General features: G+C 43.5%; 1 protein-coding gene across 1 annotated transcript in view; it reads right to left on the minus strand.

Annotated features, from left to right (window-relative positions):
* The window catches only part of NME8 (NME/NM23 family member 8), a 1,023,835-nt gene that overhangs the window by 182,275 nt on the left and 820,831 nt on the right, over nucleotides 1-20,729 (minus strand). Inside the window, exon 15 of the mRNA XM_085606381.1 lies at nucleotides 535-679. Coding sequence (XP_085462507.1) covers nucleotides 535-679 — 145 coding nt within the window. The remainder of the gene's footprint in view (nucleotides 1-534; nucleotides 680-20,729) is intronic.

Genomic DNA, 20,729 nt, shown 5'->3' on the forward strand with positions numbered 1-20,729 from the left:
ATATATATATATATATATATATGAGAAGTTGTAACTCAGGATTCAGAAGGTTCTTCCAATAGTATTCATAACTTTTAAATACAACAATTAGGCGTAACATTGTACTAATATCCTCTCAGAATGGTAAATATAAGCATTTAAGGCAATCATATTAATGTTGAGAATGGCACAATGTTCGAAAACTATCTGTAGCTAAGGCTACAGGCCCTCAGCTCTCACAACAGATGGTTGCATTTTTGGCGGCAGTGGAGAAGGGAGCGTTGACAGAGCTGGAAAAATCGTGGTCCCACTGCAATGGTTAACATTGAAAACCGTTCTATATTGCTTAAGTGGTCATATAGAGTGTAAGCCAGTAAGAACCAATAAATAGCATTAATGGCAGGGTTTGCCCTCAGTACTGCCAAAAACCCACACAATAAATACATTTATTTTAAGTAATTTAGCTTTTTTGTTCTGACAGGTTTTTATGGTTTTGTAGTACAATTATTTTAAGGCTCCACCATATATGAAATATTTAATTAATAAAGTACTTACGCAACTATGCTAGAAACAAGCGTTTCAAAAAAGGTTTCTTCTTCATGTTCCTTATAAATTTCTCTTGCCATCTCAGGAGTAAACGTTATTTCCTTCATATGTGTTATAGTAAATCCAGAATCTTTAACTTGCTGCAGAATGTCATCTAGATTAATGAAAAATGCACCATTCACCATTTAGCCTGTTTCTGATGTCAATTTATAGTACAGTCCTGTATTCTTGAAATTCAGCGTCTCATTGGTTAAACTGTTCTTGAACGATGTATAACATCAAAGCATGCCTTATCTTTGTTATTACAAAAGAAAATAATACATTTAAAAATAGCAAGAGTAAAGGGTACATATACATCACTAACTATATCATAGTGCAGGAGTCACTTTTGTTTTTAAAAAATCAAAGAAACTTCAAACTATCTTGAATCTGGATATTATGAAACAACTAACACGTGGTATCAACTCCTAATTATTGTTTTTGCTAAATCAAATTAAAAAAAGAAATCTAAAGTGACAGAGCCAAAAAAGTTAGCACTATTTTCAATACCATACCTGCCTTATTTTTCTTATTGCGAAATCAAACAAGAAAATGAGAAAATAATTAAGACTTAAAATTGACTGAAATGACCAACTGTAACATATTGCTGTTATTGCTAAATCAAATATCCACACTAAGCCATACATTGATACGATGCATGCTTTGTTTTTGGTATTGCTAAAATATGGGATTTTAAAATATGATAGTTTGGGGTCTCATTTGCAGTGGAGTTATCCATCAAAAATGAGCAGTTTTCACATCTGACTCACAGTTGGTTTCCACATTACCAGAAAGCCTTGTCGGTGGCCCATTTTCCACATGGCTTCTAACTGTGGTTAAGGGCAGATCTTCCAACGGTGATTTTCCTGCCTGGGTCTACCTTTCAGGTTAATAAAAAACGCTGAATGGCCCAGAGTCTTAGGGTCCTCTAACTTTGTTAGGCAAACTGAATCAAAAAGGCTGTCCGAATCAGACATTGTAATATGTCGGTCGGAAAAGAGGTCCACAGAGCTGTACGATTCAGCTCCGACCAACTCGGAGTCTCTGAATACCTTTCATTGTAATCAGTTGGTAGGTCGGAAATGTCTCCGAGTTGGTCGAAAAAATGGTTTCCGACTTGGGTTAGGTAAATCCAAATGCCGTATGGTGCCATTCCTACCGACATCGTAATGAGGGCCCATGTGAGCCCCCATGTGCAGTTGCATTGTAATGCTGCACTCGGGACTGCCGACCGGAGGTTGATCGGTTCAGATTCCGTAATGGTGTCGGGCAGACGTGAGTTTGCACAACATCATAAGAAGGTCCTAAGAGTCTAAGGGACTAGAAGAAAATTAGTTACTCACCTGTAACTATAGTTCCCAAGTATTGGTATCACATGCTTGAATCATCCCCATTATCGTAGTGGGAGTCCCATGGAATCCTTATAAAAGCAGTAGATGATATTATCATAGGCTACAAATGCAAATAACAATCACTGTAATAGCCTATATACCTTCATTCGTAAATAAGAACCAAACTCAAGCAATAACCAGTCAGGCGACAGCACCCTGTACAACACTCCCAAGAGAGGCTGAGTTCCACAGATTTTCAAGCACAAGTGTGAAACTATATACTTTGAGGAAATATTGAAAGCGTCTCAGGGGAGCACGGTGGGTCGCATGAGAATCAATGAAAGATACCAATACTCAAGAACCGTAGTAACAGGTAAGTAACTCATATTCTGCTTGAATCAGAGTAGCTAGCAGTTGTAAAGACAAATAATTGACAAATATGCATAGAAACAGCAAATATATATATATATATATATATATATATATATATATCAAGAATTAATACATTGTTTACATCACCCATTTGCTATTTTGCACATATTTATGAACCAGGCCGGATATGAAATTTTATTTGGTTTGTGTTATGGGTTGAGGGTCTTAATGTTTAAAACATATTATATTTGTTTTAAATGTTTTTACCACACATAATGCTTTTAATATTAAAGAATGGTTGATAACATTTATTTATCACCGTCTATTTTATTGAGCATTATTTAAAAAATTGTAAACTTGTTTATTTGTAAAAAATTGCAGATGTTTTCTATATCTATGCCTCATGACGTGAGAAATTATGCACTGTCACTTTAAATTTTGGGAAGCACTCCACATGCACGTCATGTGATCAAGGGCACTCTGCTGCCCGAAACGCGTCATGGCGGTGGTGCAGAGCGTTTAATTACAAATAAATTAAAATATTGCATCGAATTTGGGTCTGCGATCATCATTTGGATGGTACAACAGCGATACCAGACGAAGAAACAAGCACATTTTACCGAGTCTGTTTCCTCGGTATCCACAGACCTCTCCTTCAATCTGGGCCGGTCGGCAAGGAGCAACTTCCTGGTTCTGTTCTTGGTGTGTACACAGTCCTCCTGCAAGGAGTAGCCGTGGTAGCCCCCAGACGAGGCAAGAACCCTTCCGGTGGATCAAAGGACGAAGCCCGTGTCGGAGGATGCAGGTTACGCCGGGATTTCCAACCAAGGTAGGGAAACGCCAAATGTTTGGAGAAGGAGTGTGCATGGTTTAGGCAATGTTACTTAACGAGCAGCTTAAACACAAAACCAGTTTCAGCAATAAGATCCGCCCACACGTTTGCACCATGTCAGCCGACGCGCTGAGGAGTCGCGAGGCGGCGGCCACGGACATGTTTAGTGACTTTCCCAGTGGGGAAACAATAATGGCATTGAATTTGAATTCGGCACCCATAGCCAACCAAAGTGTTAAGGAGCTATTTAAAAAATTAGAGAAGCTCATGAGACAGGAGCAATCAAAATGGTGGGAGCATAAATCACTTACCCGGTACCTTGAAGTCGGAAGAGTCCCAAGGGGATTAAGAATAATGTTAGCCCCAAGTTACGAAAATCCAGACCCTCGAATGCTAGCAGAGTGGGCTGAAACTAATCTTGACTCTTCACGACGCCTGGTAGAAATCCTGGTAAAATATGCCGAAAGTGACCGACTAATTTTACAAACCAACATTGATGAGATCAATGAAGAAATTTCCAAGCTAGAACAAACTGAACCAATATCCAAACATCGTAATGAGATGCTTGTCAGATTACAGAAAGAAGAAGATATAATAAAAAAGCGAAAGACCTTTAAATTCTACCGGGATAAATGCGACTATGAACAAGGGCGGTCGCCAGTAGGTAGTTATAGTTAGGACCACGTTTCCATAGGAAGAACATTTTTTGTTTTGCTTGTAACTTTGGCGTCGTTTGATGAATCTGCATGAAATTTTCCAAACTAATTCTTTGTTCATATCAGCTCATATGTGAGAAGTGTGGGGGTGATTCGTCAAGGGGGGCTGAGAAAAAAGGGGGGTCCCTAAACGTGTCTTCTCCATGTTAATTTCCATAGGAAAATTTAGACAAGGCTAAAGGTCGAACGGGTGAACGGAATTACCCCAAATTTGGCAGGGAGTAGGGGCTTGGTCTAGAAAGCACACTTTTGTTTATTTGGTGTAAATCCTTTCAGTAGTTTTTGAGAAATATTGAAATTTACAGATATCGATGTTTGGGAATTCTGCCATCTGATTGGCTGAGGCGTTACGAGCACCAGCTTGCTGCTTATTGGCTGCAAGCGGTGCGGGTGGTTGCAACTAGGAAGTTTTGGCCGCCATTTTGTGATTCAGTTGAAACGAGTAAGGGGGAAAAAGTAGGAAAGGGGAGGGTAGGAGCACTGTAACATCTGTGGGGTGTTTAGGGTGTGCTATACAGGGAGTGTGAAGCAAAGTATTTAGTTCTACCGGTGTGAAAGTGCTGTTTTGCCGAGAGTGAGAGGGTGCTGAGGTGAGGTGCTGGTACACTCGGGGATGAAAGCATGTGCCTTAACTATGAGCTGAGTGCTGTAAACTGATGTGCTGAAGTATTTATCCCTACCGGTGTGAAAGTGGTGTTTTGCGCAGAGTGAGATGGTGCTGAGGTGAGGTGCTGGTACACTTTGGGATGAAAGCGTGCTCCTAAACCGTGAGCTGAGTGGTGTAAACTGATAAGGTCTAAGCGCTGTAGCATACTGGCCGCTGTAGGATAGCTGTGCAGGTGGTGTTGGTTTGCGTTTAGACTATAGCGGGAGTGGGAAGCAAACTACTCACTGGTACTGGTGTGAAGACTCGGGGATGAAACCGTGAGTGTAAGCCGTGAGCTGATTGGTGTAAAGTGATGTGTGTGGGTGCTGTAGGATACTGGCTGCTTTAGCATATCTGTGTAAGTAGTGTTAGTATGCGTTTATACGATACAGGGTGTGGGAAGCAAACTACTCACCTCTACTTTTTGAAGACTCGAATGAGGTGTTTTAGGAAGCAGGAATAAAGAAATAATCGTGAAGAATATAATGCCGAATGTTGCAATGCCACAGAAGAGCAATGGTGAAATCAGGTGTGTCTAAGAAAGTGGGCTTGTGTAATAAAGCGATGGAGTCTGAAAGTTATATAAAGAGTGTCTTTATTTAAGTGCCATAAATGGATCCACTGGTGCAAGAGGTAAGGTATTCAGTTGAGGCAAATTCCAACCGCTTCTGCTGTATTCAAACGTAAGCTCCTGCATCAGTGATTTCCACATTACATGTTACAGTTCCATGTGACATAAACAATACCTATTACACTTGAATGACTCGAAATCCTATAATGAAAATAAAGGTAGGATACGATTAGCACATGTATCCTTTAAGAAAAGAAACAAAAAAAAATTGCAAAGTATAATCATCAAACTTCTTCGGTACCCAGGTACTCCTTCGTTGTAACACAAAATTATCAACAGTAGAACAGTCAGCAATCTCTTGTACGGTAGATTCAGTCTGGTGCGTGTCAGAATTGGTAATAGTTCTAGTCACATCGGAACTTTGAGGAGGAACACAAAATTGTGCTTCTGAGAAGCACATTAGGTACCCTTCTCATCAAACCATACATTATTGTCTTCAACTCTTTCCAAAAACAATTCTTGCGCAAAGAGCTAAGGCACCGAGCTGAGGCAAACTCCAACCGATTCTGTTATATTCAAATCTGAAGCTGCTGCATTAGTGAATTCCACATTACATATAACAGTTCCATGTGACATAAACAATAGCTATTAGACATGAATGACTCAATTCTATAATGAAAATAAAGGTAGGCTACGATTAGCACACTGTGCCAACCAGTTCCTAAACAATGTCGTATTTTTGTATGTTGATCGCCAGCTCTTGAGTAGAGGCTGAGGATGAGTACATTTGTGTGAAAGGGCTTCGTGGATAACAGGCAGGCAGAGAGACGTGTGTACAAAGAATAGAGATGGTTTCAAAATGGATGTCGGGTTTAGGCTAATTTAGGAAGTAAATAGCGTATTTGGATAGGTCATACATCACATCCCTGGTTAGACTGGAGACGTAAGGGGCAATAATGAAAACAGAGTTCAAATGCCTGAGCATACTTGGAAAGTTATTATATGAAAATAGTTCAATTGAAGTGTATTAAAAAAATTGAAAGGAAAAAGTCAAAAAAGTTGGTAAAAAGCAATCCAAGAAGAACGTGAGTTTCTCACAAGTCTTGGAGATTGCAGTCCGGAAGTTCTTCAGCGGCTTGAAATGCATAATGTTCCAAGAGGTTCAAGTTCAAGTTCAATAAACTTTATTCGGTTGTACAAATTGACAACCATAAAAGCATTTACACTACATTTAAAAAGAACACATTAATACATAAGGATAAAATACAGATATAAGATAAGCAGGTGAGGACAAATATACAACAAGCATTCAGAGTATTTTGTGGAGTCCATTATAAAAAAGAGGTAATAGCAATTCATATGTTATTTTTATCCTTCCATACTATTTCTAAATTTTACTGCCAATTTTAAAAAACTACATAAAAACAAGGTATATTCACAACTTAATAGCTGTAAAAAGTGCAGTGCAGGACGATATTGTATAAAGTTTAGTTTTTTCAAACAGGGTTTCAGATATAGATTCCTCGGTACAATATAAAAGGGACAAAAGAAGAGAAAGTGTGCCAGGTCTTGCGGAGACATATCGTCGCAGCCGCAAGCCGGCAACACTTGTCCACGATGAGATCCCCTGGGTACAGCCAGCAGAAAATGAAACAAATTAAACCTGAACCTGATCAGTAAAAAACGGTCATAACTGGACAATTGCCAGGATAAATAGGGTTCCATGAGCAAGGTGCTTTTTACTAATGCATGATTACGAACACTTTCTTTTTTTAGCTCACGTGATTCCCTATCTTGAGTTCTTAGGCCAATAAAAGCTTTCTGGACCGTTGTAACATCCTGATTAGTGATCGATTCAGGGGATAAAAAAAATTCAGGGCGACCTAATTCGGCAAAGCACTTAAAAAGATACTTTAACCAGGGAACCTTCATCCTGTTGTCCCATGTGAGTGACTCTCTTAAAATAAGCTGGGTTAGTGGAATGTTATCATTTAACCAACAGTTCATCCAGCATAACAAGGGATTAACAGCAATCTTGTCACATACGAAGGAAACCCCCAGTTCCTCGTGCACGGAGAAGTTGGCCGTGCCCCTGGGAACCCTTAGTACTGATTTTAGAAAGTTATTTTCAGCGGTCTGTAAGGGATCCGAAGGAACATAACCCCAAATTTCACTTCCATAGCACGCTGTGGGGACACTTTTAGCTTGATAAAGTTGGAGCAAGGCGGCAACTGGACTATTGCCCACTTTCTTAGAAAAGTCCATTATTGCCGCGTTTACCCTAGTGACTTCTCCCTTCTTTTTTTCAATCACGGGTCCCCAATTTAGTTGACTGTCGAAGAGGACCCCGAGATAGGAAAATGTATGTGTAGTAGGAATACGTACACCATTTACATTTAGGCAGTTTACTTTTTTATTTCCCTGTCCGACCTTCATTATATATGATTTAGAGTTATTAATGCTTAACTCTCTTGAGGTCATGAAGGAATGGAAGGAGTCTAATAAGATTTGTAGACCGTTTGCTGTTCTTGATAGGAGAACTGCGTCATCCGCATATAAAAGGACTGGCAGCCCCCTACGGCCTATATACGGATAATCCGTATTAGTGCTTAAAAGATGCTCTTCCAGATCATTTATGTATAAGTTAAAAAGGAATGGGGCCAGGATGCAGCCTTGTCGGACACCACGATGCACCCCAAAGTCTTTGGTCACATTCAGGTCTTGAGTGAATCTGACATTTGCATTGGTGTCCGAGTGCATATCATCTATCAAAGCAACTAAGTTTGGATCCACACCCATTTTTAGCATGGCGTCCCAGAGCTTCCCCCGGCTCACACAATCGAAAGCCGAGGAAAGATCCATGAACGCCATATGGATCATTCCTCTTCGAGCCTTAGTATACTTCGCGATGATGAGGTATAAGTTTAAACATTGTGAGATTGTAGAATGGCCTGGCCTGAATCCATACTGGATTGAAGATATTATATTATTTTCTACTGACCATCTGACCAATCTGTTCAATATTACTCCTCCCACAACTTTAACCACGGAGTTTATTAAAGATATTGGTCGATAGCAGGTAGGGCTACTGCGGTCTCCTTTTTTAAAAATAGGCACAATAGTGGATACCCCCCATGATTTTGGGCATCCACAAAGCACAGCAGCATTAAGTACAGCTGTAAGAACCGGTGCCCAGAGTGTTATGCAAGATTTAAAAAGATCAGGAGGGAGACCATCAGGTCCTGGGGCCTTATTGTTTGATAGGCCTTCTATGCCCTTTATTACCTCATCAGTTGTGAAGAGCAGGGAATTTTCGCTAGTTTCTTTTGGGCTGCATTGTACCTGGGAACCATTACCTTTAAAAATGGAACTGAAGTGGTTAATCCAAACTTCTTCTGGGATGTTGGTTCCTGTACTTGAAGTACTGGGATGATCGAACAAGGGCTTATTAATGATCTCCCAGAACTTAGAGCTATTTTTTAGTATCTCTGGATCTAACAAAGACTCCCAAACGCTTTTCTTGACAGCACGTTTGCGAGTAGCAAGAGACTTTTTGTACTTAGCCCGCAACGCCCTGATGGTTAAAGGATCTCTCTGATTTGTTTTTAATGCTTTCTTGAGCTCGCGACTGGCCTTCGAACAGTTGCTGTCAAACCATTTTGGATTATTAGATGAATTAGCTATCCTCTTAGCAGGTAACGTTAAAAGTGACTCCACCCTTTTAGCAATCTCATTAAAAGACGTCAGAATTTGTAATGGTGCTGAGGCAGTAGATGTACATGTTATCAAATCATGATGGCATACATTCTTAATAGAAGAATAAAATTGCTTACAGTCCACCATAGACCACTTTATGCGTCGCTTACCATTAATACATTTAGTGGTACCACGATTCTCTCGAGGGTTATGTTTTTCGAGTAAGTTCACACCCATAGTAATGCATAAAGGATTGTGATCGCTAAAAATGCTTGAAATAATCGAAAAATCCCCAATAAAGTTAACAAATTCTGCCGATAATAAAATATGGTCAATATATGACCCTGATGCATGACCTTTAAAAGTAGGGGTTGATAATACAGTTTGTTCCTCAACTATTGACATAGCAGTGAAAAGGTTATATTCATTCATTAAGTCATTTAAACGTGAACCCCTTCGCGAGTGATCAAAGTGTACTCCTTCCAGATTGTTACAACCCAAATGACCAACAGGACTCAGGCTAGGATTCCCACATAAATGAGTGTTAAAATCTCCCGCTATTATCTTAAGGCGTGGGAGGGAATCATCTTTAGCCCTTAGGAATTCACACAATGACTCCATGTTACAATCTCCAGACTGACTCACTGCGTTATAAAAGTTGATCAGAGCAAAACTTGTACTGCCCCTCTTAAATTCGACAACCTGAATATTATTATTGCCAGAGTGATGTACAGTTGTAAGGCAAATTAATGATAGGTTAACAAAAATTGCCAAACCCCCCTTAGCTCTACCACTAGATGAAGGAACTGCCGAAGTTAAAAAACTCTCATAACCGTCAATGTGTACATTTTTCCCCACTGCCCAGGTTTCTTGAAGGCATATAACGGGGTAATTTTTAACAAAGGATAACCAATCTGAATTGAACAATTTATCCTGCAGTCCAGCTATATTCCAGGATAATAGCCCCTCCTTAATTTTAATTGGTTCATGTTGTATTGTAGCCACATTTCCACATTCAAAATGAGTGATAGGTGTTAAGCCTGTACAACAGCGTACCCCATCTGTCCCGTGATTAGCCGAAGAACAAACTTGTGGGCAGGCTGGGTTAATATCAGTGGGTAAACCTGGTGAATCTATTTGATTCCAGCCAACCAAACCCCCATCCTTACTACCTTGCGGTTCTAACCCTTGAGGATTATCTCCAAAGTCTATAACTCCTGGCAAACGGGCGGTGGGGAGGAAGTTAGAAGATGTATCAGGTAGTCATTCCACCCCATCCAGTCCCCCCTCATCTGAGAAGATGCCATATCTATTAGAGATGGGGATGTTATAGTGATTATTACAATAAGTAGAAAAATATTGATCTGGAGGGGGTGGACGTGTTGGGCGTTCCCTTCTATCCTGACTATACCCCCAGTTATTAATTGGAACCTCAGAACCCCAGCCATTAGAAGTCGCTGGCCATATGGGCCTGGTGAAATTATGGGTAGGCTTGGGATAGGACATGCTCCGCTGTTTTTTGCCGAAAAATTCTAGTGTGAGAGGAATGATGGTGCCTCTTCTGCACTGCGGCGGCAAGATATTTAGCAGGATGTTTGGTAAAACTGCAGAATTGGCAAAATTTATAATGATGCAGTCACCCTTGAATTTTTTAGGGTTTTGGCCTATCCATGGGACCCTTCTGGCTGACTTAATGTCACCAGCTAGCTGTTGTTTCCCCCACGGTGCCAGCTGCATGTTGCCTGATAGCCAGTGCAGGGCCTTACTTGTTACTGCCGGGGGGGGTTCTGGTTGGTCTGCGGCTAGTGGGGGGACGTTAGCCAATACAAGTACTAATGGAGCCGCTTCCTCCAGAAACTGTACCGTAACTTCATCTGTAAAAGTGCGTGCAGGTATTACAGGAGGAATTGGGGGTAAAGTATCTCCTGGCAGTAAATGAAATGTCGCTGTAGTTGAGGACTGTTCCTGTAAATTAGCATGTATAGTGTTTGAAGTAGTGCCTCCCTCAACTGAAGGATAAAAAGCCTCTTTTACGGGTAAAGCTAGGCTGGTAACTGTGTCTGAAATATTAGACACAGCTTCTACTAACTTTTTTTGATCTGCACCTAGTTTCTTTATATCAGCAGTTAGCTTGTCCAGTTTGGTCATAACTGGTTTGATTAAGTTTTTAAGTTTAATGTCAATTAAATCTGCTAATCTTGATAATAACTCCTCATCCACCTTATACTTCTCGAGTTCTTCTGCTTTCCCCCTGCCTTTGACCCTACTTCTTACGGGAGACGCAACCCTCTTCTTCCCTGAAAGAACTCCACCACGATTTTTTCTACAATTTCTGATGGCACGTGGCGCATGATCTAGAACTGGGGGATCAGCCTCATTATTTGGCTGCTCGCGCTCCTGCACAATTTGATCTTGATCTTGATCAGTGTCAACTACCTGACATTCCGAGTCATTAACCCGAGCTATGTCTTGACCCTGTATTGTGCGAGTACTCAGGTTTGAAGTGTCATGATCTAAGTTATCAGAGTCAAAAACTACTCCTCCCTCGACCAGGGGAGGTTTATCAGTCCAGGGTGAATCAGGTGAAGAGCTTAGGGGAGATAGGTTAGGGGACAGGCTGAGACCTAAGGATTCGCGTCTCTCGTTGTTAATCTTAGAGACTACTTGTATCATATAGTTTTCTATTGAGTTACCTCCCGCCGTTAGATTCTTTTTAGGCATTCTTCAGGAACTAGTAATAATATTCAAATAACAACAGTGTTATAATGGATGACGGTATATCCAGAAAATAAAAACAAGAAAGAATAGTCTTACTGCGAGCCACGCAAAACGAAGACAATAGGGGCTGAGTAGCGTGTCCAGTCCAGTCTCGACCTGTCTCGGACTGTCTAAGACTGTCCGCTCTTTGTCCGGTCTTCGTCCAGGCTGCGTCCCGCGCTGCGGGAGTGAGAAGGTATTTTGAATCCTCAGGAGGGCGGGGGGCAGGCCAGCAGGGAGAGCGGACCGGAAGCTCTCAATCGGTCTGGCAGGGACTTCTGGGAATTGAAGTCCCCGCACGCTCGCAGCCCTGCTGCAACAACAAGCCAGCTGCCGTTTTTCGTCCACAAAGGTCCTCACACAATCCGAGTGCAGTCTCCTCAACGAGACGGGCGAAGGGGCGCCCGCGAAGCGGGTGCGCCGAGGAGTTGACAGTGTCCAGGGACCAAATAAATAGCAGGTGAGCCGATATTTCACAAAGAGACCAGGGTGACCCACTCAGCTATCTACAGCTGAAGTTTTAAATCCTCAGGAGGGCGGGGGGCGGGCCAGCAGGGAGAGCGGACCGGAAGCTCTCAATCGGTCTGGCAGGGACTTCTGGGAATTGAAGTCCCCGCACGCTCGCAGCCCTGCTGCAACAACAAGCCAGCTGCCGTTTTTCGTCCACAAAGGTCCTCACACAATCCGAGTGCAGTCTCCTCAACGAGACGGGCGAAGGGGCGCCCGCGAAGCGGGTGCGCCGAGGAGTTGACAGTGTCCAGGGACCAAATAAATAGCAGGTGAGCCGATATTTCACAAAGAGACCAGGGTGACCCACTCAGCTATCTACAGCTGAAGTTTTAAATCCTCAGGAGGGCGGGGGGCGGGCCAGCAGGGAGAGCGGACCGGAAGCTCTCAATCGGTCTGGCAGGGACTTCTGGGAATTGAAGTCCCCGCACGCTCGCAGCCCTGCTGCAACAACAAGCCAGCTGCCGTTTTTCGTCCACAAAGGTCCTCACACAATCCGAGTGCAGTCTCCTCAACGAGACGGGCGAAGGGGCGCCCGCGAAGCGGGTGCGCCGAGGAGTTGACAGTGTCCAGGGACCAAATAAATAGCAGGTGAGCCGATATTTCACAAAGAGACCAGGGTGACCCACTCAGCTATCTACAGCTGAAGTTTTAAATCCTCAGGAGGGCGGGGGGCGGGCCAGCAGGGAGAGCGGACCGGAAGCTCTCAATCGGTCTGGCAGGGACTTCTGGGAATTGAAGTCCCCGCACGCTCGCAGCCCTGCTGCAACAACAAGCCAGCTGCCGTTTTTCGTCCACAAAGGTCCTCACACAATCCGAGTGCAGTCTCCTCAACGAGACGGGCGAAGGGGCGCCCGCGAAGCGGGTGCGCCGAGGAGTTGACAGTGTCCAGGGACCAAATAAATAGCAGGTGAGCCGATATTTCACAAAGAGACCAGGGTGACCCACTCAGCTATCTACAGCTGAAGTTTTAAATCCTCAGGAGGGCGGGGGGCGGGCCAGCAGGGAGAGCGGACCGGAAGCTCTCAATCGGTCTGGCAGGGACTTCTGGGAATTGAAGTCCCCGCACGCTCGCAGCCCTGCTGCAACAACAAGCCAGCTGCCGTTTTTCGTCCACAAAGGTCCTCACACAATCCGAGTGCAGTCTCCTCAACGAGACGGGCGAAGGGGCGCCCGCGAAGCGGGTGCGCCGAGGAGTTGACAGTGTCCAGGGACCAAATAAATAGCAGGTGAGCCGATATTTCACAAAGAGACCAGGGTGACCCCTGGTTAGACTGGAGACGTAAGGGGCAATAATGAAAACAGAGTTCAAATGCCTGAGCATACTTGGAAAGTTATTATATGAAAATAGTTCAATTGAAGTGTATTAAAAAAATTGAAAGGAAAAAGTCAAAAAAGTTGGTAAAAAGCAATCCAAGAAGAACGTGAGTTTCTCACAAGTCTTGGAGATTGCAGTCCGGAAGTTCTTCAGCGGCTTGAAATGCATAATGTTCCAAGAGGTCATTGTTGCCATTGTGTGAGAAAAGGGAAGCAATCCAATTCATATCTTCGAAGGGACAGTAATGTTCCTCGAATGTTGGAGCGGCAATTTGAATTGGCAGGCAATCTGCGATGTTGTCAAAGGTTGTACGTTGCAGTAGATCTTTCGCGGCTGCGCAGGAATCCCATTCTGCCACGATACCTTTTTGCGTTGCATCCGCCATTGCTCTACTGCCTGAACAACCGAGTTCATGGTTTTCAAGATACTCCATTACCTGCTGGATATCGGGAGCGATTGTTGGGATATTGGCATGGCATACATCCATTTGCCAGTCGAATGGGCACGTTTTGCAATTAAAAGATGGTTGCACGCAGATTGTATATGTGTAAATAAATGTCATGTTGTAGCTGGGTCCGCTAATAGATAGAGGCAGGCAGCCGAAAAGTTGTTCCATTTTTTCACGGTATTGATGTAGCTTCACGTAGAGGCATATTCTGTCGGACATGCTTGTTTCTACAGGGAGCTTAGCCATTTTTAACAAGCTAAAATAGTAGTAGGATGGCCGCATACAGAGAAAGAATTATGGGCACTGTTGCTGTTATTCCAGAGATTATCGAATTAATGAAGTCTGGTATTATACCAAAAACAGTTTGAAAGGGTGTGAGAAGGCCAGAGGAGAGCGCTTTAAAAAAGTGTGCCAGACCTTGAGTGTGAGATGTGTTGAAAATTGGGTAACAATTCACAAAGTGTAATGGGAGGTTTGAATTTAAAAGGGACTGTATTTCACTGGAAGTTCATGCTATCTGCAGGCGATAAATTTATTTTGCAGAAGTGAGGGACACTTCTATTCTGAAGAAAAGCCCTTTAGTTTGGTTAGTTTAATGAAATCTGTTTGCAAAGTAGGGATTCAAGGCCAAGTTAAAGTTTGGGAGTTAGTTTGTGTGGGTGGGAATAGACATTGCTACAGGAAGTTACTCGGTTTGAAACAGTAAGGATATACGGTATTCCACCTCACATTCTGTAGGAGTGCATGTTATTGAGAAGCAGATAACTGCCGTTAGAAAGCTGTGTGAATGTTGGTGTGATTGTGGGAGTTGGCATGCTTTCAAGAAAGCAGGCAAGATTGGGGGCTGTAAGCTTAGAAGCGTCGTGCAGTTGGAAATTCTTGCATAGTAATGAATGACTGCCATTGTGGTCACAGTTTGCACGTGTGAGAAAAACTTCTGTATGCTCTTTAAGGCAGCGATATGTAAATGGGAGAAACCACTGCTCGTGAATAAACGCGCTACCTTATATAATCGCATACAACATGACAAACAACATGTACACCTATCAGACACAACAACACTACGTACTGTGGGAACCGTGGCTAGCCATGTACACAAAGCAAACATGACATAGCACCTCTGTTACACAATGCAGAAAGCAGGGAGAGATGGGAGGAAAGTATGTGCGAAGGTGGCAAGTGATTCTCGATTATAAAAGTATACAATGGAAAGTGTTGAGGGGATGTTGCGGACAGACTTGATTATGCAGAGCACACACATGTACGTGTGAACATACACTGATGGTCTATTGAGTGAAGTAGATAGTGGACGGAACCATAATAGTACAGTCAGAAGGGAAGATTTCCAAAACATAGCGTGTACTTGCCCTTTCCCCCCAAAAGAATCTTTTGCGTAGTGGGCTGGCTCGCCGTACGCAAGGCTAGCGTAGGGGTATGAATAAAAGGCACGTTTCTCTGGGTGTGGTTCTCTTTCGGAATGACGAACATGTCTGCCAGGTCTGCGCAGGTTACACCGCCACAAGGTTGACCTCGTGAGTGAAGGTGCCTGCGTGAATGATGCTCTCAGCCTGCTGGTACTCAGAAGTTGTCGTGGCCGCTGCGACGCACATATGCCCCACAGTTCACCTTTCGCTACCGCGTTATGCGAAAGAGGACCCACCACGTGCCGGCGGAAGCTCCTGGGGCGAGGTCTGCGAGGTCGGAAGGTTCCTCAAATCAACGCTGGCTACCGCGACACAGGCACACAGTGTTCAGTCTGAGGCCCAGCAGCGTTGAGTGCTCTGTATACTACTAACTCAGTAGTCGAACAGGTACCAACAGTGGAACGGTGTCTTGATCCCACAATGGAGGATGTTAGAACTGCATCTGAGAGTGGAGATGAAGGTACTCCCTTGGAGCAGGTGCAACCAACTCTAGGTCACAATAGTGGAACAGTGTATTGATTCCTGAATGGACGATGTCTGATATTACTTGCAAGTGAGTTTTCACAGAACTCCTTCTGTTCACGTGCATCAGACTCTGTGCTTCTGTAGGTAATTGCTGCACATGATTATTGGGCTTGGCTGACTGCAGTGGCTGGAGTACACCCCGCTATAGCAGGTCCCAACAGTAAAACGGGGTCTTGATCCCACAATGGGCGATGTTAGAACTGCATCTGAGAGTGAAGATAAAGGTTCTCCCTTCGACCAGGTGCAAGCAACTCTAGGTCCCAACAGTGGAACGGTGTCCTGATCCCACAATGGACTATGTTGGAATTGCATCTCAGAGTGGAGATGAAGGTACTCCCTTCGACCAGATGCAACCAACTCTAGGTCCCAACAGTGGAACGGTGTCTTGATCCCACAATGGACGGTGTCCGATATTAACTGCTGCTTGCTTTTCACAGAACTGTTTCCGTTGAGGTGCATCAGTGTCTGTGCTTCCGTAGTTAACTGCTGCACATGATTATTGGGCTTGGTTGACTGTAGTCGGAGGACTACACCGTGGTACAGAAGGTCCGAACAGTGAAACGGGGTCTTGATTATAGGATTGAGATTGTCAGAAGTTAAAGTCTGTGATGATTTCTGTATACCTCCTCCGACCAGGTGCAACCAACTCCGTGCATCCAAATCCAACGGCACATGACTGTGAGGTATTAATGACTACTGCCTCTGGCTTACACTGCGGTCAGCAGGGCTCACAAGTCAGATTGAGTGGTGATTGTTTAATTACAGAATTCAGTAGGCAACTAACTACAACGTCTTGAAATATACAGAATATTCTTTTAGTATATTTGCTTGAAGATTTTTTTTTTAGATGAGTTATATGTTTAATGCAATGGTGAAATTCATCTTGCAAGTTCAAAGGAACACTGAATAGTCTACACTGTGGACAGTAGAAATCGCAATTCGGATTGTTTTGATTTATTTATTGCAGAGTTTTCTGCAATTTATGTTGTTGTATTTTGGGAAGAGGAAGTGAGAAAAAGTATTAATGGATGTGTGTGTGACTAATGCCTTCAATTTACACTGCAGACAGCAGTGTTCACAATTCAGATGGAGTCGGTATTGTAGATGACGCAGTCCTGTAGGCAAAAGACATTGCTCCAGTGCGCTCTGTCCGCACCACGCATATGCAGCATCACAGGGTCTGCACACAGTTTTTGTTGCTTCGCGTACGGCAAACATGACAGCTCAAGTCAGCGCCACGTGGCTGTGGGCCCTTGCTGACTGTTCTCTGGCCTACACTGCAGACAGCAGTGTTTACAACTCAGATCGAGTCGCTATTGCAGATGATGTAGTGTTGTAGACAACAGACATTGCTCCTAGTACAGCCCGCCCGCAGCACGCATCATCACTGGCTGTGCACATGCTGAATGCTTTTGATGTGGCTATCTAAGTGCACTAGACCTGATGGACCCTTTATGATACAATCATTTTTTGTATTATTTCAGATCTACTGCCTGTATCTTAGTATACCACAAGTTATGTTTTTTTACGATAGAATCTTTTCTGTATTATTTCACATCTAGTGTGCCTACCTTACTGCTTCACAAACTATTGACCATTTTATTATTGAATCTCTGTGTGTGATCCAATGATTACTGTTGTAGTTGATGCTAGCAGCAACCATTCCCTGAGGGCTGGTTTACACTCACCCCACATGCATCCAGCACAGACGTCACTGGATATGTGACCCTGGTAATAAGGAGGAGTCGAGCGCATGTGCCCGTACCCACTTCCACTATCTATCTCTGTCTGTGTGTTCATTATGTATTCATGATACTGCCCCTGGGCCGTACCACATTACCTTGTGCTGTGGACAGCGTATGCAACAATGTTACCTCTGGCAGTGGGGAAAAGTTCTGTAATGTAGCTTTTAGATGCATGGTTATCACAGGTGGAAGGCTGCTTTACAGAGCATGAATATTGATGAAGATGATGGTTGCATGTTGTGTGTACTGTCAGATATGTGTACATAGCAAAAAGTTTTCAAAAAAGCTCTGTAAGCAGAAGAGGAGTCTCTCATCAAACGCTGTAGAGAGAATGGCGAAAATGGGTAGGGTCCTCCAACTGTTACAATGGGAAATGTTATGAACCAATCAAATGGTTTTCTTTAAGATCACATGGCAATCGTGCAGCGAGCGTGCAAGGAGGCCACACCCGACGCGATTTTGAGAAAATATTACCATAATATACGTTTATTACAGTTAGAAATATATAAATGTTTAAAATGTTTTAGATTATCGCTTTTTCTCATATACACTTTAAACTTATTTACTAGTTTTGGGACGAAAAAGAAAATGAGGGAATGGCGTTCCCGGCGCGACACCATACGTCTATGACGTAACACAGGGTCTGGCACTCGCAATCGCAATGCGCGTGACCCCATACATACATGACGTAAGGCGCGGCTTGGTACTGCATACCCGTCGCATAGCAAAGTAAAAGCTGGCGCGACCACATAGGTATATGATGTTACATGGGACGCAGTGCCACGAACTAATCGGATACGAAATGCATATCCTTTACGAGTTTAGCAATATGGAGGATAGGATTCGTGTGCTGATGGAGCTTGGTAGACTCCCGGTATGGGACTCTAGCGTTCTCAGAAAAAAAAAAAATTATATAGATTATTTTTTTGAAGATATAAAACATTACATAATTTTTAAAGTTAAAAAAAGGTTTATAGAGTTCCAAAATATTATAGAAAAATTTGAAAAAATATAGGTTTTTATAAATATTAAAATATGAAATTAACATTTAAAAAACCTTCGAAATTCACTGAAAAGTCCATAGGTTTTACAGACGTTATAGTTAGGAATTAGCATTTAAAAAACCTTAGAAATTCACTGAAAAAACCATAGGTTTCAGGGACGTTATAGTTAGTTGGACATTTCACTCATAGAAAACCATAGAAATTCCCCTGTTATAGTTAGTTGAGCTAACTATAACTCACGCCCCCGCAATGCACTTCTGATGATGTCACATATTACATCATTCATGACCTGGTCAGTGACATCACTGATGACATCACTGATGACATCTCAAATGACCTATGGTTTTTTCAGCGAATTTCTATGGTTTTTTAAATGCTAATTCCTAACTATAATGCCTGTAAAACCTATGGTTTTTTGCAGTGAATATATATATATACATCTATTAGTCCAAAAGTATTTGCCCATGCAACGAAGTCACACTCGCGGCGAGAGATCAGGTGTAGGCAAAACTAGTAAATTTGGAAACTCGGCATTCAGCCTTACACGTTTCAAACTTCATTCACAGTTTCACAGTTAATTAATACATTTCCCTCGCCCCAGTGGACTGTTCACTTTGCCAAAAACATATAAAAAGCCCCTTGTTGCTCCCTGACTGTCCCTTTAAAGGGCAATCTGACCCACTTTTGCAATCCTTGTGGTGGTGCTGGCTTCACGGTCGGGCCACCATTTATATTCATCCAAAAGCATTTACCCATGAAACAAAGTCGCACTTGCAGTGAGATATCTGGTGCCGGTAAAACTAGTAATGTTGGAATCTCGGCATTTAGCCTTACGCATTTCAAACTTTATCAGTCCTTGATCACAGGCTGCCGGCTATGTCTCTCAACATAAACCACTTCAAACTGCCATCTTTTTATTGGCCCCGACAGGCCCATTCAGGTACATTTTTGTAGCAAAATGCATTCTGGAGCTTGCGGTTTTAATCTTTTTTCCCCAATGGGTGTTGAGTTTCACAGTTAATTAATACATTTCCTTTGCCCCAGTGGGCTGTTCAGTTTTGCCAAAAACATATAAAAAGCCCCTCGTCGCTCCGTGACTGTCCCTGTAAAAGACAAACGGACCCGCTTCTGCAATCCTTGTGGTGGTGCTGACTTCACGGTCGGGCCACCGTTTATATTCATCCAAAAGCATTTGCCCATGCAACGAAGTTACACTCACGGTGAGACATCAGGTGCAGGCAAAAGTAGTAATGTTGGAATCTTGGCATTCAGCCTTACGCGTTTTAAACTTTATCGGTCCTTGATCACAGTCTGCCGACTGTGTCCCTCAACATAACCCGCTTCAAACTGGGTTCGCACACCCTCCCGATCACGTGCTTCACTGTGATTGGCTGCCACAACCAGAAGCTTCACTGTGCTTGGCTGCCAACACTCCAAACCAGGAAGTGTTGGCAGCCATCTTGTGACTTGGTAGAACCGAGTCACAAGAAAACAGTTGCAAAAAGATTAAAAGAGAAGAAAAGGGGGCAGGGTAGAAACCCCCTGACCCCCTAGTCCTGCTCAGGGGGTCCCACAAGTACCCCCAGGCTCAAAATAATTTTTAAACGTCCGAATGTGCGCTGGGTGCGCGAGTCCGGGTGAAAAAATATTTAAAAAATGAAGCGGGGGCTCCCCCACGTCACTTAAATGAGTTCCCAGGTGGGCAAGGTTCCGGGGGCAATCCAATAATTATATTGCGGGGGCCTGCTGGGTCTCTGCAGCCCAGGGGACCACCACCTCCCATGTAAATTAGGTGCAGGAGTGCACACGGCCCTTCTGCAGCCTAGGGGACTGCTACCTCCCCGGGGCTTGTTTTGTAATTGTTGGGGGCCTCCGAGGCCCCCCCAAGTCCCGGGGATCGCCACCCCAGGGGCTTTAATTAAATATGCAGGGGGTGCCTTGAGGGTCCTCCGAAGCCCCAGGGACCACTACCTCCCCGGGGCTTTAAAAAAGAGAGGCCCGCTCCTGGAGCCCTTGATGGCCCTGGGGACCGCAACCCCCCAGGTCCTACAATGTCCAGGGGAGTCCACCCCCGGGACATTGTTCTTTGCTATCTCTCGCACACTGTCATAGCAAACCCTGGTTTGCTTCGTTGAAGCGAGAGGAGGATCACCTGCTCTCGCTTCAATGAAGCAAAGCAGGATTGCTTTTGGGCAAGGGGAGCTGTATGTTAGCAGCTCCCCTTGCCCAAAAGCATTGCCGGTTGCCACAGGTGGCGGAGAGCCAGTGGGAGC

The sequence above is a fragment of the Triturus cristatus genome, chromosome 5_2 (genome assembly GCF_964204655.1).
Source record: "Triturus cristatus chromosome 5_2, aTriCri1.1, whole genome shotgun sequence".
In the NCBI taxonomy this organism is placed as follows: domain Eukaryota; kingdom Metazoa; phylum Chordata; class Amphibia; order Caudata; family Salamandridae; genus Triturus; species Triturus cristatus.